Raw genomic sequence first — 16,580 nt, forward strand, 5'->3', positions numbered from 1 at the left:
AAGTACAGTATTTTTAACCCTTAAGATTCTAATACAGTCTAAAGCACTCACCAATGATATCATCCCTGCTGAGAGCTGCTCCAGTAGCAGGACAGAGCAGCTGAGCTCCTGTAGCCTGTTTAAGAACAGCCCAGCATCCCTGTCTTTGAGCCTCCGTCGATACCAGCTCAACCATCTCCTCCACCAGAACAGCCACCCGCTCTATAACACTGCAGAACATACAGAACATACAGAACATACAGGCTTTATCTGCAGAGGAGCACGGGCATGATGGAGGACACAGATAAAGAATGAAAGCAATGCTCTATCAAATAACAAAAAAACAACATATTTTAAATTTAAAAGCACAGTGGCCAAAAATTAAAATGTATCATTTATAAATATTAGTTTATATTAGTTATTAGTTATATTAGTAGCATCATGTGTTGACCCCAAATAAAAACCCTGGTAACACTTTCCATGTATATAATCTCTATTGGACTCTTTAAACGCATTCGTAACATATTATAATACATTCATAAGGCACTTTAAACATGGCTACACATATTTATAAAAATGCCAAACCCATTATAGCCATATATATCGTTATACATTATAAGCCGTGCTTATAATATGTATGATAAATAGTATACAGTATATCTGCTGTATCATCAATAATCTTGGCCCACAGTGGAGAGCACAAAGACCTGTTATAATAACAGTGACTAGAACTGATATTACATTCAAGACAAGGATAATTCATGAGTGGTTAAATCTATTTAGATCATTATACAATTTCTTGGTATACATGTATGTCATAAACACAATTTATAAATGTATTAATGCATTATAATCACAATTCATGATGCCTAATAAACATGGCTATAATGGGTTATACCTATGTATAAGTATATGCCTTATTAATGCATTATAATGTGCTATGAGTATGTCTATAGAGTCTTATAGAGATGACAGTTAGTCATCTCTATAGAAAGTGTTAGTGAAACTCTTATAAGATCCATATTATCTATTATGGCTTGACATTACTTGTCATGGTGCTGCAATGCAGAAAGTACAAAACTGGTGTGCAACAGGCATCATAAGAAAGCCATGATCGTGAAATTGCTATAACAGTCTGTAAACTGTGGTGAGTACAGTAAAGTATACTCATCCCAAAGACCTTTTAACTGAGCCATTTCTGTCCTTTATTATTAAAAGTGCATCATTCTCCACACTCATGCCTTCCTGTTTTACATTATGCATTATATGTTATACATGCAGAAGATCATCCAGACCTTTGGCAGCTGCAGTGAAGTGAGTGTACTCGTGTCTTTTGAGCACTTAGGCTCAAAGTTCCTTCTTCCAACCAAACACGTCTTCAAATATTTACAGAAGCACCATTACACCGCTATACATCGAGGAGTCCGCACTCTATAACCACCCACATCTATTTCCACTGGTAAAAGCAGAAAAGCAGGACAACAGAAGCTTTGTTTCCTATAGATATCCCTTATTGATCAGGTTGAGGATACATAATCAAATCAGGACCATCAAACACTATATATACACTGCAAATCCCAAATTGGTGTGACCTAAATTCGGTCTGTTATGTGTAAAATGGATATATCCAGACATTCTCAGCTACGATCTTGCTGACTTACGATCTGCAGATGCCCGGCAAATATTTGGCATGCTAAATATCTGTTCCAGCCGGTGACTGGGAGTCAGGAGCAGCATCTATCTACAGCCAATGGGATCACAGAAAGAGAGAGAGAGAGAGAGAGAGAGAGAGAGAGAGAGAACCACGGGGGCAAAACACATCTTCTGCATTACCAAAGCCATTTATGTAGAGTCTGACCACTTTCTGCCCCCTGTTACATCAGAAAATTGCTTTTAAACTCTATAGGAAGCCCGCAAGTGAGTCCTCTATGAATGGGTGTGAATGGAGCCAAAAGCTAAAACTTTAAATTAAAAATAATAATGAACTACTTGCTCTGAGTATTTATTTAATATTAGAAAGTAGACTAATGTATTTTAAATTTTAATGTATTTTGTAATGTATGTAGGTTTTACACTGTAAAGCACTACTAGCATTACTGCTACTGTGAGAGGATTGGTTGGCGAGCTTATACTAACAATAAAAATAATAAATACAACTCAATTTGACCTGTGGTTCTCTCTCTCTTCGTGATAACTTTGTCTGTATGTAGAATCTGCTCCTGAGTCCCAGTCGCCGACTGGGTCAGATATCTAGCATGCTAAATATTTTACAGGCGTCTGTGACTGTTCGTCACAGTATTGTAGCCCATAAGAGCTAATTATTGTGCTCTTATGTTCTAAAGCAGGGGTCCAAGCCATTATGTGGCCACAAAAGATAAAATTTGTTCTGAAAAATGAAGTGTAATGGGATGGAGTTTTACAGACTAGTAGCTCTCCAGCCCAGAGGGTTGTTGAACCCAATTGCAGAACAGTTGATCTCAAAGCAGGTGAACTTAAGAAGAAAGAAAAAAAAAATAATAAAATAAATAAATAAACACACCGCTCCTCACAAGGGATCAAACCAATGTTGTCAGGGTCACAGTCCAAGACATTACTGCTGTCCCGGCTAGTGAATTGGGACATGGCCGGGAAAAAATACATACACTTACAAGGAGATACAGAGCTCAAGAATGGCGGAAAAAACGAGAACAGCTGGAAACTAAAATCACGCCAAGTTCGACAGCGAGAGAGAGACAGGGGAGGTATGTAAACAAAAGCTCACCAGAGAAACTTTTTCTCTTTCATTATCGTTCATTATAGTTCAAACAACCTCACAGGCCTGATGTTTCATGCATGTTAAGTGTAACTTTACAGTAAAGTGTAACTTTACAGTGGCTCAGAACTGCAATGAAGTAATTCAGTGTTAAATTAACAGGCCTAGATAAAAACAGGGCTCCTTCTCTGAATATGCAATAGTTAGAAAAACTGAATGTCTAATAAAATTAGGACAAAAAAATACATATTAAGGAGAGAAAGCCTTGGTGGGCAAAACTACACACTGATGGTGAGTAAGGTTTGCGATTGGGTGGCAAACCAGTTATACAAATCTTTAATACTATGAGCCAGTAGAAAAATGTATACTTCTTGTATGTGTGATGTACCAAAAATGTAAGGTAATTTCTGGAAAGATCTTAATGATTTTTTTGTGCAGAGACTAGAGAAACAGTGGGGTTCATTTACTAAGATAAGAAATGAGTCAAACCATGTAACCAGCACTTTTTCCTCCTGCTGTTTTCAGACCTTTGAAGGTGAGCAAAGCCAAAACAAAGATAAGAGCATTACTATTGATCAAACTACCGATAAAGACCCCCCACTGAGTTGCAACACAATGTCAACCCAATGACCCGGACGCAGGAAACTTTCATAGAGTTATTCTGTGATGGCAAAGTCAGACTGAACTCCATTCATAACTTCACTCATCCAAAAGCTTTTCAGAAGGTATTCTCATTTGAGCTGACTCACCCTGTTAGAGTTACAGGTCCACTGATCACAGAAAACATTCTCATTTATTCCACCTCTTTTAAATTCTATATTTCATTTTCTCATATAAACTGCTCATCTCAAGCCTTCAGCTGCAGAATAAACCGAATCTACATCAAATCACAATGAAGTATCTAGAGATACGCATGTTTTTTTTTCCTAGAGAACCTCTACACTTAAAAAGTTCCCTAGAAAGCACAATGTTTCTAAATACAGTAGAACCATGACACCTTAAATTATCATGTCAGTTGGTTTTCCCAATACAGAAATCCCTCTTGTGGGAAGAATTTCTCTTTTAGACGGCCTACCACTAATGATTTTAAAGTCAATTTAAAGGAACATGTGCTATACAAGTAATTATTGTTATTAATTATCACATTAGGGTACAACTTTTCTACTGTTTTATCAAAAGAAAAATTCACACTGCTCTCATTTCTTTTTATATATCTACTAGAGACAGCTTATATCTGTCCAGTATCATTTATTTTACTGTAATCCTGGATATATGGAGATATTTGAAGTGCATTATTAATAATAGTATCATGACATTCTGGATCATTGACTTCTGCTACAAATCTGATAAAATTCCTGTATTTTTAATATCTCAGTTAGGTGTATGCTTTCGCTACCTCCCGGCCGCTGCGCTCCTCCAATGAACGTCGCCTCCCTTTGCCAAACACTCACACAAAGCAATCCAGACTGTTCTCATACAGAGTTCCCCAATGGTGGAACAAACTACCTTCTACTACCAGATCAGGAGAATCTCTCACTATCTTTAATAAACTCCTGAAGACAGAGCTCTTCAAAGAGCACTTACTCTCCTAACACCGCTAACTAACTACCTTCTACTACCAGATCAGGAGAATCTCTCACTATCTTTAATAAACTCCTGAAGACAGAGCTCTTCAAAGAGCACTTACTCTCCTAACACCTCTAACTAAATACCTTCTACTACCAGATCAGGAGAATCTCTCACTATCTTTAATAAACTCCTGAAGACAGAGCTCTTCAAAGAGCACTTACTCTCCTAACACCTCTAACTAACTACCTTCTACTACCAGATCAGGAGAATCTCTCGCTATCTTTAATAAACTCCTGAAGACTGAGCTCTTCAAAGAGCACTTACTCTCCTAACACCTCTAACTAAATACCTTCTACTACCAGATCAGGAGAATCTCTCGCTATCTTTAATAAACTCCTGAAGACTGAGCTCTTCAAAGAGCACTTACTCTCCTAACACCTCTAACTAACTACCTTCTACTACCAGATCAGGAGAATCTCTCGCTATCTTTAATAAACTCCTGAAGACTGAGCTCTTCAAAGAGCACTTACTCTCCTAACACCTCTAACACACTAACTACTTCTAACCTCATTTCCTTCTTCCCCTCCTTCACTCCTCTATCCTATTATTCCCCTTCGACCTCCTTTAAGCCCTGTCTAAACAATGTTTTACCTTTAACTTCTATTATTGTTGTACTTGACTATTGTAAGTCGCTTTGGACAAAAGCGTCTGCCAAATGTAATGTAATGTATTCATATCATATGCAATAATAAAATTACATTTTTATTTTGTTGCATTTTTTTTATTTCAGAGTTTTGTCATATCGCCAAGAATTGTTATTGCGAAAAAAAAAAAACATGAAATATCGTGGTATTATTTTAGGGCCATGTCATCTACTCCTACCATACACACACTTATATTAGATGTCTCTATGACTCTATAATACATATCATCATCTCTTTTGCCTCATTTTGCCATCTCCAAGCTATCAGTGTGTTAGATTATTGTTTCTGGTCAGTGGTCAGGATGGCACAAATAAATCTAAGAAAAACGGATTAAAGGGAAAAATCATTTCTGCATTAATGATCAGTCTTTCTTCTTTCCTGACTCTTCAGTTATTTAAACTTGGAGAGCTTTTACTAACAGCAACGTCCCAAACACAGACAAACCAAGTCTCCCTGAAGCTGCGGGAGTCTCCCGCATTTCGGTAGCGGCTCCCTGATGCCCGCGAGTCACAAATAATCTCCCAGAATTCAGAACGAGTGCCCCAAACGCCACACAGGCCACAGACTTTTATTCTCTAATCGCGTGTGGGAAGGAGAGAGAGAAAACAGAGAGGGTTCTGATTGGCCTGTTCTCTGCAAAGAGTCTGTGAGACAGCCAATCAGTTTTTAGTGTGGGCGGGCAGTGTTTTTCCCCCCTCCCAGATGGGATTTGTTCAGAGAGTGAGAGAAAGCAGATCAATTTTTGTCAAATAAAGTCCCCCCCCAAAAAAAAAATGAAAGCAGAGGCCGGGCCTTCCAAAAAGAAAAAAGATAAAACTCATTTCACCTCTGAATACTCTAAATTTAATTAAAAAAAAAAAAGTAAAATTAATTAATATAAAAGTAAAGTTTTGTTATCCTTTGGTGTGTGTGTTTTTTTTTTTTTGGGGGGGGGGGTTAGGTGGTGGGGGTAACCTCCCTGAAATCAATCAACTTTTGCAAATTGGGATGTCTGCAAACACAAAGTCAACAGTGTATTCCCTATTCTCCCTATTACCTAAAATTCAGTTTTTCCAAGCCTTATTAAGAACCAATTAAGATAATAGTTTTTAATCAATTAATTTTTCTAGAATAAAAGTCTTCAGCCGTACCTTCTCTCGATGTGTTTGTCCCACAGCGAGGCCTGGTTATCAGTCAGCAGTGTGAGCAGTCGGAGGTTTTCTCTGAGGCCGGAGCTGAATGTCTTGTGCAGGATGTGCTGAGGCTTTAACTCAGCTCTCAGGATCTGTAACTGACTCTCCAGCAGCTGAGCAAACTGAGATCCCAGAGCTTTCCTCCGCACCATCTCCTTCTCCACCTGCCTCTCCAGAGCCTCCAACTTACCCCCGACTGCTGCCCCCCAGCCCAGCTGGAGCCCTCGCACCTTCCCCAGCACTCCCTGGTACAGCTGCTTTACCTGGAACAAATTCAATTTATTAACAAAACTACGCTGCATAAAGATCATATCAATAACTTAAATTTTCCCATAAATGGTCAGTACACCTTATAAGGCAGTGTGCTTTATGTGGAACAAATTAACTTTATTCACATGTGTCATTCCACATGCGTAATATCTGTAATTAGTTTCATATAATTAGTGCGTAATATGCGCTAGTGCACAAATGCAAATGTATTCAGACACCTTAACCAGTTCTCTGTTGTGATAAATCTCCATCAAAAACCTTTGCAATTATTTTAGAGCATGTTTTTCACAATTATTACCAAATTGTGTATATATATATATATATATATACAGCTCTGGAAAAAAAATAAGAGACCACTTAAAAATGTTGCGTTTTCTTTGATTTTACCAAATTGAAAACCTCTGGAATTTAATCAAGAGAAGACTGATGAGAAAAAATGATGAGTAAAATGTACTTAAAAAAAAGTTTTGCAACTTTCTGCATTATCTTTTTTTAAGTACATTTAATTTCAGATAAATTTAAGTAACTTTAACTTTAGCCTTAAATATTACACAGAGTAAATAAGTGAACTGAACTTCAGTCAATACTTTCTTTTAGTAACCTTTACTTAATTTATTTCTGCTGAATCAGTATAGTTTAGTATACTAAAAAGAATGTATAACATGCCATCCATGTGTTGAGACAGTATGTAAATATCTGATTGTGTGTTTTAACTAAAATTGTATATAACAATATTGTATAAGTAATTAAGTAATTGTAATTAGGTAATATTGTATGCAGAAATGAAGTAAAGTTTACTAAAAGAAAGGATTGACTGAAGTTCAGTTCACTTATTTACTCTGTGTAACATTTAAGTCTTGAAACAGAGTTGAAGGTACTTAAATTTACATAAAATTAAATTTACTTAAAAAAAGCAAATGCAGAAAGTTATGAAACTTTTTAAAAGTAAATTTTACTAATCATTTTTTTTCAGTGACAATGGATGATCACAACAAACCAAGCTGAACTGCTTGAATTTTTGCACCAGGAGTAAAGCAGCATAAAGTTATCCAAAAGCAGTGTGTAAGACTGGTGGAGGAGAAGAACATGATGCCAAGATGCATGATTAAAAACTGTGATTAAAAGCCAACAGGGTTATTCCACCAAATATTGATTTGAGGTCTGAAAGCTCTGAATATTTTTTTTTATCCATTTCTCATTTTCTGCAAATAAATGCTCTAAATGACAATATTTTAATTTGTATTTGGAATTTGGGAAAAAAAATGATGTCTGTAGTTTATAGAACAACAAAATCAACAATGTTTGTTACCTACACCAACATATACCTATAAATAGCTAAATCAGGACTGATTCAGTAACTTGAGTGCTCTCTTATTTTTTTCTGAGTTGGATTAATATCTGTAATTGTTCCTGTTTTTTTTTTTAAGCAGGATAACGTGAGAAAAGAACACCATCTCATTCCTCATCTTACAACTAATACTAATCCCTACATCTGGCTGGAGGGGAGTAACAGCAATCGGTGGCTTCACTACTCCACCCATAAATCACCATTTAGTGCACGCTGAAACAGGAGAAAGTGTTAATTGTTGGCGAAACTTTAAATGAAGGGATCTCCGATAGCAGGACATCTAATATGGGATGATGCATTTAAACTTTAGTAGGGGGAGAAGTGAAAGCTGAGGAAGATGAAAGGAGGGGAGTTCCTGTGAGAAGCTGACCTCTCCTCTCAGCTGCCAGAGTCGAGACGTGACCGAGACGCTGTGCTTCAGCAGGATGTCGTAGAAAGTGCTGGAACTGAAGGCCTCCAGGTCCACCTGCTCCTCATAATCCCAGAATTCATCTGACATGAGAGCCACAGCTGTGGGCAGTAAGAGGACACAGTCAGACAGGCTTTAACTAAGGAAAGAAATTGCAAAAAAAAAGGCAGCTAATACAGTAACACAGTAAGTATGACTGTAAGTGATGATGAGAAATAGTACAGCTTCATGAAAAAGGATAGACTTATGACTCAGCCACGAAATAATGATAATATCATAGCATAATAGTGCAATGGCACCCAATAAAAGAGCCCTTTTATTGAACCCTTAGCTAATAATATTTTGCATAATAATGAATAAATGTGTTTTTGGCAATTTGTAGAGCTTGTTCAGAGTACATTTTAAAAATAAAAAACAGCAGTGTGTCCAAACACCGGATTCTAGAAATAAGGTGTGGAGCTACTTCGAGCTGGATAACAGTGTAAAAAGTGATTTATCTTCAGGGTAAACTGGACAAACTGTTAAAATTTCTGGATCTCTGAACTCTGTGGGAGAACGGAGGTGAGCTATTCATCAAAGAAGAACTTTTTATCATGTTTTACTACAATAAAAGTACATTTTACACCAGAGTTCTCCTTTAAGATATGAAACATTACTGAAAATCCTAATTGTAATTGTAATAAATGCGAGTAATTTAAGACTGCGTTCACATTACAAGCCACGTTGCTCAAATCCAATTTTTTGCTCAGATCAGATTTGTCTATCTTGACGGTTCACATTCACTGTAAATGTAAGTGATCTGTATCTGTGTGTAATGTGAACGAATCTGTTCCTGAATCGTCTCACATGCTGCACATTGATACCTGTATAAACGCCTCCTTCTTCACCATCAACAAAAACCCTCATATTAGAGAGAGGAGAGACTCGTAGCTTTATAAAGGGAGATGGATGAGTTAGCAGCTCATATGTGGAGCATCTTTTGCTGGAGTGGAGAGTAAACAGCTGCTCTGAAGTTCATGCTCAGGTCCAGGAGGTGAAAAAAGGACAGGCAGTTTGCTTTTGCTGTTTTTTTTTTTTTTGCAGCTATAGCTGCACAGCTGCACCAAGAGATGCAGTGTGGGTATGAGAGAAGAGAAGCACGTAGCGCTAATGCTAATGCGTAAAAGCATAACAAAGACACATGATTTCAGATTTGACCGTTCAAAAAATCAGATTTGAGTCTCTTCAGCCTAGTAATGTGAATGTCATACCTAAGAATGGATACAAAGAAACACAGAAACAACCTGACTGACATGATAAGCGCAAGAGAACACAGAAACAAAAGGACTATATATACACACAAACGGAAGAAACAGGAAACACCTGAGAACAAGTAATGAGGGGGCAGAACTACAGATAGCAATGAACTTTTTTATTTATTAATATGATCAGACATTGCATTTGGAACACTTTTTATTACAAATTGACTAAACATTAAAACAAAGCCAAAACCTCAGCTCAATCAAGTTAATGGCAGAGGTCTCAAGTCTCCCGGAAGTTGCGGGAGTCTCCCTCTCACTACTCTAAAGTATATCCACGTCTGGTAAAAGTAAAAAACACTAAAAGTCTTGCCCGCTGTAAAGTTTAAAAAAGTGATTTTATTGTTTCTTTTGGTGTATACGAGTTTAGTTTTTTTTCAGGCAGGGGATTGGGGATTTTTGCAACTTAAGATGTCTGTAATGAGCTCATCTTGCTAAGAAAAACAGAAGAACAGGAGAGTCTTACTAACTAAAATATTGTCGATGTTCCTCCAAAAAGAACACACTTTGCATTAAGAAAGTCAGCAAAAATAACCTAATTATTGTGTATTATGACATGTCTACATGGTGTATAATATATACATATATAAATACACATAGTCTGAAATTATGCTGGGGTTAGAGGGCAGGGGGACAACTGGCCCCTAGTTAAAAAGTGTCTCTATAGTGTATTCTAAATTTGTAAAAACTAGATGAATTACCATACTGTCTGTCCTTCACATAGAGGAAAAATAATCGAGTGCCCGCTAGCTTGACCCTTCTCGCAATAAATTACCATGATGTGGCTGAACATTTGATTATGTGTCTTTAATAAGTGCCCTTCTTTGGATGCCCTTCCAATAGAAAACGATGCCATTGTGAAGTGCCCTCTGTGCTGTCTACACTTTTCTGCAGTCGATACATTCTTATATGTCTTATAAATGCTTCAAATACAACATGCTTTAAATGTTCATGTTTTATCTGGAACTCACATTATTTATGAGTTCTAGTGTGAGTGCGATCAGTGCCCGAGCACGGAACAAAATGACGTTAGCAATGCGGCTTTCTTGTAAATAAGCATTGCGGTGTTGTGCCGAATTCAGCACCACCATCAGGAAAAGCATTGCACTGTGTAGCTATAACTGTGTATATAACTATGACTAAGATAACTGTTACTTTTGACACATGTTTCTAAGTAAGTTAAAGCAGATTATCTCTGCTTTTATCAAGAAGATGTGCTCCCGAGAGAGGGTGCTTTGCATGGCGGGGGTGCTGAATTCGGCACAACACCGGCAATCCCCCTGAGCAGTGAGTAATTAGGTAAGTGTGCTCGGGCACGGATTGTTTAAACGCAGTGTGAGTGCAGGCCAGCGGAGGAGTGGGAAGGGGGCAGAACTGTGCTCCAGCACAATTCAAATAAACCATTCCTAGTGTGAGGCCCCACGAATTAAGACTAAGCACTAATAGTCATATTAAATAACCCCAATTAAAAATAGATGTAAGATAGCTCATCAAAAAGGCACCTTTTTCGTTGAATGCCCTTCCAATGCCTCTATTGAGCCCCTACTTGACAGTCACCCAAATAATGCCCTTTCTAATATAAATAAGCAGATATAGTGCTGTGTAGTGATCTTCTACAAGTGAAAAATCATGAAGAGATGGCTGGTTAGCTGCTGCTTTATTGAAGAAGTGCTCCTCCAGTGGATTAAATGGGATGCAGTGATGTGTAGAGATTTCAGTTTTTTATTAGTATTGTATTTTTAACTTGTGTCTTTGAGAGTTCAGTGGAATAGGCAACTGTCTGCACTGAGACAGAAAAATCAATGCTGAGTTTGTGACTGGATATTCTGCAGTATATTAATGTGACAACAGCAGACAAAAAGCTTAGAAAGAGACTTCCAGGCTTCTGGCTCTTGGTGATGGGTATAGAGTTTTAACAAAGTGAATAGAGAAGTGGCCCACTACAGGATATAATGCTATTTTGTGGTGTAAAGTGCGTGTCTACATGTGTGACAATGTATTTTTCATTTTTTTGCTAATAGAGGAAAGCCCTATCAGTGAAGAAAAGAAACGTGATGTTGTTATTTATAAGGGTTCTTATAATGGGATGAGCTTAATGTTTCTGATAGAAAAACAAAACAGAAAATGCTCTTTTAAAGGTCCTTCCCATTTTAAAACACACTGTGCCCTTGTGATGAAGTGAGAGAGAAAAACACACAGAGGAAAATGAGATGCGATGCCCTACAGTATCCATAAACACTGTGCCCTCTATGACAATGTGCCCGCCATCACAGTCTAGGGGCCTCGCCAAACAGCTTAGATAATATTCTAAATTTACTGTCCAATCAAAACACATTGTTGCAAAGGGACAGATAATTCAATAAGGCTAATATCTGGCTAGTATTTTGATGTTAAATAATCTGTAGTGTCCTTGTTTTTTTTGTTTTTCAATGCGTCAATGGATGCCAATTGTTTTATTTATTTGTATTTATTTATTTATCTAGTTATGTTTTAATTTGATTCCAATGTTCTTACTGTTATTCATTTAATCAATTCTTATAATTTCTTGTCATTTTATTTTACTTTTACTATTATTATCTTTTTCTTAATTTTATATTTTATAAATTCTTTACTATTTATTTGTACATTTTTTGGGGGGCTTTTTAGAATGTTGATTTCTTTTACTGTGTAGAAGCTACTATCTTCTGCACTGTTAATTGAGACATAGTGCTGGTAATGAACTGAGAACTCTAATGCAGGATTGAAGTTGCCATGCAATGAAAAAATATACACTAGTGGATACTTGTTGAGTAGGAAATTTGTTATTGAAGTCAGTAATGATACTTTTTTTCTGTTGTCATTTTTACTCCTTAATGATCCAGGGTTTAATTTTTTTTTTTTACTAATATTAGTTTAATAACACAAATTGTTGTATGATTTGTTAACACTGTGAAGGAGTTTATGGTAAAATTAACTCTAGCAGCTGAGAGCTGTATTTTACTCTAGGTGGGATTTTAGTATTTTAACTTAAAAGGCCAAAAAACTCCCAGAAAGAAAATACTTTAATTCTGAAATAGAGTGTATTTGATTGGTCACACACATGTAGTACACTTAAAATGAGTTGATATTAACCCTCGCAGAGTTTATTCCAAAAAACAGAGTAGGCTGTGCAGCAGCAAAAAGCTTAGGAAGGGACTCTTGGGTCTTGGCTTTACGTAGAGTAGAATAGTTAAGCCTGGTTATTATTATTATTACATTACATTACATTTAGTAGATGCTTTTTTTCCAAAGCAACTTATAAATACTAATGTACATTTAGCAAAAGAGGAGAAAAGGAGGGGGAAAAGGAGACTAAGGCCCAATCCCATTTTACCCTACCACTTTCCCCTTCCCCTCTGTTTTGCGTGTGCACACCAAGGGGTATTAGTGTATTGATTCTTGTTAGGCTGGAGGGGTAGGGTAGGGGAAGTGGGTGGAGGGTGGAGATTTTTTAGATGCACACATTAAATCTGAAGGGAATGAGAATCACTGGTAAGATCACGCAGAACACGCGAAAAACCATAGAAACCCACAAGTATTCAGTACTCCTTGTTAAAAGTGATGATTAGCTCTATATTACCAGAATGTATTTGTGTAGTTTCAATGTTTTATGGCCGAATTCTTCATAATAACCATAAAAAAGATCACTAGTAGTTTGACTCAGTAGCTAGCTAACTTTCCTGTTCCACCTTAAATGGTGCAATAGATGGCAAAGGCTGCAGTATTTAAGGCGGAGCGGAAAAATAAAATAAATTAAAAGCTAATCAAAGCTAAATAAACAAAACTATAATTCCTAAATGTACACAAACCTTTAATATACATATTTGCACATACTATCATCATATATTGTGTCACCCATGCAAGGTGTTTTTTTTTTTCTTTAGGAGAGTCTAAAGTGGACTCTGTTCTCTGTTTGTTTGGTTTTGTATTAGAAATGGACTGCTAGAGCAATAGAGAGATTAAGGGGGAAAAGTGTGGTCTTTTTTGTCAAAGAAGGAAAAAAAACAAAAGGCAGAGTTGAACCAGACATATCTGCACATCATGGCAGCAAAAAAAATGTAGTGCAAGTGATCAAATCGGATTTGCATGTCTTGACATCACAAATGTATGTGCAGGGGTTGCTGTGGTATCAAGGTTGGCGTCAGCAACTAACCCTCTTCTTGGACCCCAAATTGTATCCAATTTGCAAAAATCTAAAAAAAATCTGGATACAATAAAAAAAAAGACTTTTAATTTATTTATTTTAAACCGCATTCCTATCCACAACTGTCCCCTATCTCTATAATCCTGATTTAGGTTGTCCCAAATCATATACATGATTTAAAAGTGGGAACTGACAAACATAAGCCAGTTTCCCAGACAGGGATTAGTTTAGTTCTGCATCTGTGTGCTAACATCCACAATATTCTGAAGATTTTTAAATTCTCTGATTAAAATATCTGTTTAAGGCCATAAAACTGGCCTCATACAGCAGCTCTTATATACATTTATATACATTATTTATATTTATTAAGGGTTAGCAGTGCTAATAAATGCCACCCGATAGCATTAGACTGAGGAACCCTGAGTGTTCTGGTTCTGATCACTGAAGAAACTAAAGAACCACAGTCTGGTATTATAGTAATATGGTAATGTTATTGTTATAGTTGTACACATAGTGCCAGCACTAAAAGCATGGCAGTACAGGCAGCATGCATTTTGATTCCAAGAAAAAAGACAGGATGGAAAATGATCAATAGAAATCAGCACCAAAAACGTGAGAAATCACCCTGGTGACCACCCTGTTTCAATTTTACCCACCTCCTCTTTTGATTGGCTTTCTCATAAAAAAAGCCACACTTGATGGGCAGGGCTTATCCACCTGAACTAAAACATTTTCCACTGAAACCACGAGGAAACTCAGCAGAATGACAAATAAACCTTGAGTTGACCTTGACTCGGACATGAGAAACGTGTGCTGCAGCTCAACAAAACATTATACACGAGAGAAGCCGTGTTTTCTATAGGATGTGATGACGTAGGGAGTGTGCTTTCCTATCTAAACACAGCCTGACCTTTTTATTTAGTTGGTTCAGATCTTTCATTGGGTGGTCCTGATGAGAGCCAGTTTCATCATAATATTTACTATTAGTTAAGTAGTTCTTGCTTCTTATAATATGGATTATAACATTAGAACTCAAATAGGGCTATTCACTGTATACCAACTCTACACATTAAAAGACAAGAAATTCAAGTAATTAACTCTTGATGAGTTAAGCACAGCTGTTAACTGAAAGCCTGAATTACAGGTGACTCATAAAACTGACTGTGTAAAACTGATCATCTAAGCAAGACGTACTAATAAAACATTTATTCTGCTTTGTTTAATACTTTTTTGTTTAACAAATATATTCCATATGTTTTTCTACTTAGTTTGGAAGACATTATTAATCTATAATGTAGGTGTTTTTTTAAACAATGAAAAAAAAAACACTTAATCTAAAGTGTGTCCAAACGTTTGAATGGTAATGTATGTACATACATAATACATAATCTATGAGTTAAATATAGGCTATAACCTGTTTTAAATAGTTTAAATGCTACGATACATCTCAACAACATGCAGTAATATTGTTTTTCATAAATACCATTTCACTTTCTGAATCAGTTTCTCTGATTTTGCTATTTATAGGTTTATGTTTGAGTAAAACAACATTTTCTCCCAAATTCCACATACAAATATTGTCATTTAGAGCATTTATTTGCAGAAAATTACTGAAATGCATAGAAATGACTGAAATAACAAAAAAAGATGCAGAGCTTTCAGACCTCAAACAATGCAAAGAAAACAAGTTCAGAAATCAGTATCATGTTCTCCTCCACCAGTCTTACACACTGCTTTTGGATAACTTTATGCTGCTTTACTCCTGGTGCAAAAAATCAAGCAGTTCAGTTTGGTTTGATGGTTTGTGATCTAATATTATAATGATTATATTCTAGAGATGTTTAATCTTTTCATAAAAAGAAACTCATAATTTTTTTAAGGGATCTCTTATTTTCCAGAGCTGTATAGTAAACATTAAATGTAAGACTTAATTGATAATGAACTTTGTCTTTAAGCTGTTGTTTGTAAACTATTCCACTTTTGTAAATACTGTATCGTATGTAACTTCTATCATCCAGAACAGGGTGTTTGTAATCATACCTCTCTGCATTGGGTCCTCCGTCATCCCCATCTGCAGGTTTCGGTGAGTCTTTTTCAGAGCCACAACTCGGGATCCCTTCGATGAGTAGTCGTCCATGTTGTAGTTGAGCTGCAGAGTTCGGTATCTGGCCTGGGTGGGGAGTTTCTCTGGCCAGCCGTATTCTTTAAAGAGGATCTGTGTGTGGAAACAGTTATCAGCGGTTTCTGATCATTTTTAAAGACATTTAGCACTGTGATAGGATCCCAAAAAAGAAAAAAGCAAGATAAGAAAACAGATTATGAGGTGCACTATCAATAAACGTCTATTTTCTGGTCTATTTTCTTATATAAGACGCACCGGATTATAAGGCGCATTATGCGACACTAGTAAGGAATAGGGGTGTCGCCATGTTTTCCTTCTAATTCACCACTCCAAATCTGTAATTCTTAAAAAAGCCTTTTCTTTTAAAGTAAAACAAGCGCTGATAATTAATCTACACATGTTTCTCCCCTAAAAACTGTTTATTATTGGTTAGCAGTGCTAGTAAATGCCACCCGATAGTGCTAGACTGAGGAACCCTGAGTGTTCAGGTAACCCAGGGCGCTATCAGTTAGCGGTTCATCCCATGTAGCTTGTTTTAACACTGTAAGATCTCAGACAACAGTCCAATATACTCGGCTCTGATCGGCAAAAGAGCTAGCAAACGTAGTGCTGTTAGCAGCTAACGCTAATGCTGCGGCACCCAGCCTTAGTGCTGGAGAAACTTATAGAAACCCTTATTTATAAACCGCTGTACTTCAGTGGAGTGTCACTGTACTGTCATGTCACGTGACTGAGAAAGCCTGAAAACTCACTGGTCCTCCTGTTTTTTTAATTGCAATCCGGATGCAGGAGTTT

The 16,580-nt window shown here is 36.8% G+C and overlaps 1 protein-coding gene across 1 annotated transcript in view; it reads right to left on the reverse strand.

The window, feature by feature from the left end:
• Nucleotides 1–9: 9 nt before the first annotated feature.
• LOC125782675 (uncharacterized) overlaps nt 10–16,580 on the reverse strand; it is a 33,520-nt gene continuing 16,949 nt past the window's right edge. Inside the window, exons 10-13 of the mRNA XM_049467431.1 lie at nt 15,704–15,878; nt 8,165–8,304; nt 6,135–6,439; nt 10–209 (exon numbers count right to left, since the gene is read on the reverse strand). Of these exons, the coding sequence (XP_049323388.1) occupies nt 29–209; nt 6,135–6,439; nt 8,165–8,304; nt 15,704–15,878 (801 nt within the window). The 3' untranslated portion in view covers nt 10–28. The remainder of the gene's footprint in view (nt 210–6,134; nt 6,440–8,164; nt 8,305–15,703; nt 15,879–16,580) is intronic.

This window comes from Astyanax mexicanus, chromosome 18 (assembly GCF_023375975.1).
Source record: "Astyanax mexicanus isolate ESR-SI-001 chromosome 18, AstMex3_surface, whole genome shotgun sequence".
NCBI classification, from domain to species: Eukaryota; Metazoa; Chordata; class Actinopteri; order Characiformes; family Acestrorhamphidae; genus Astyanax; species Astyanax mexicanus.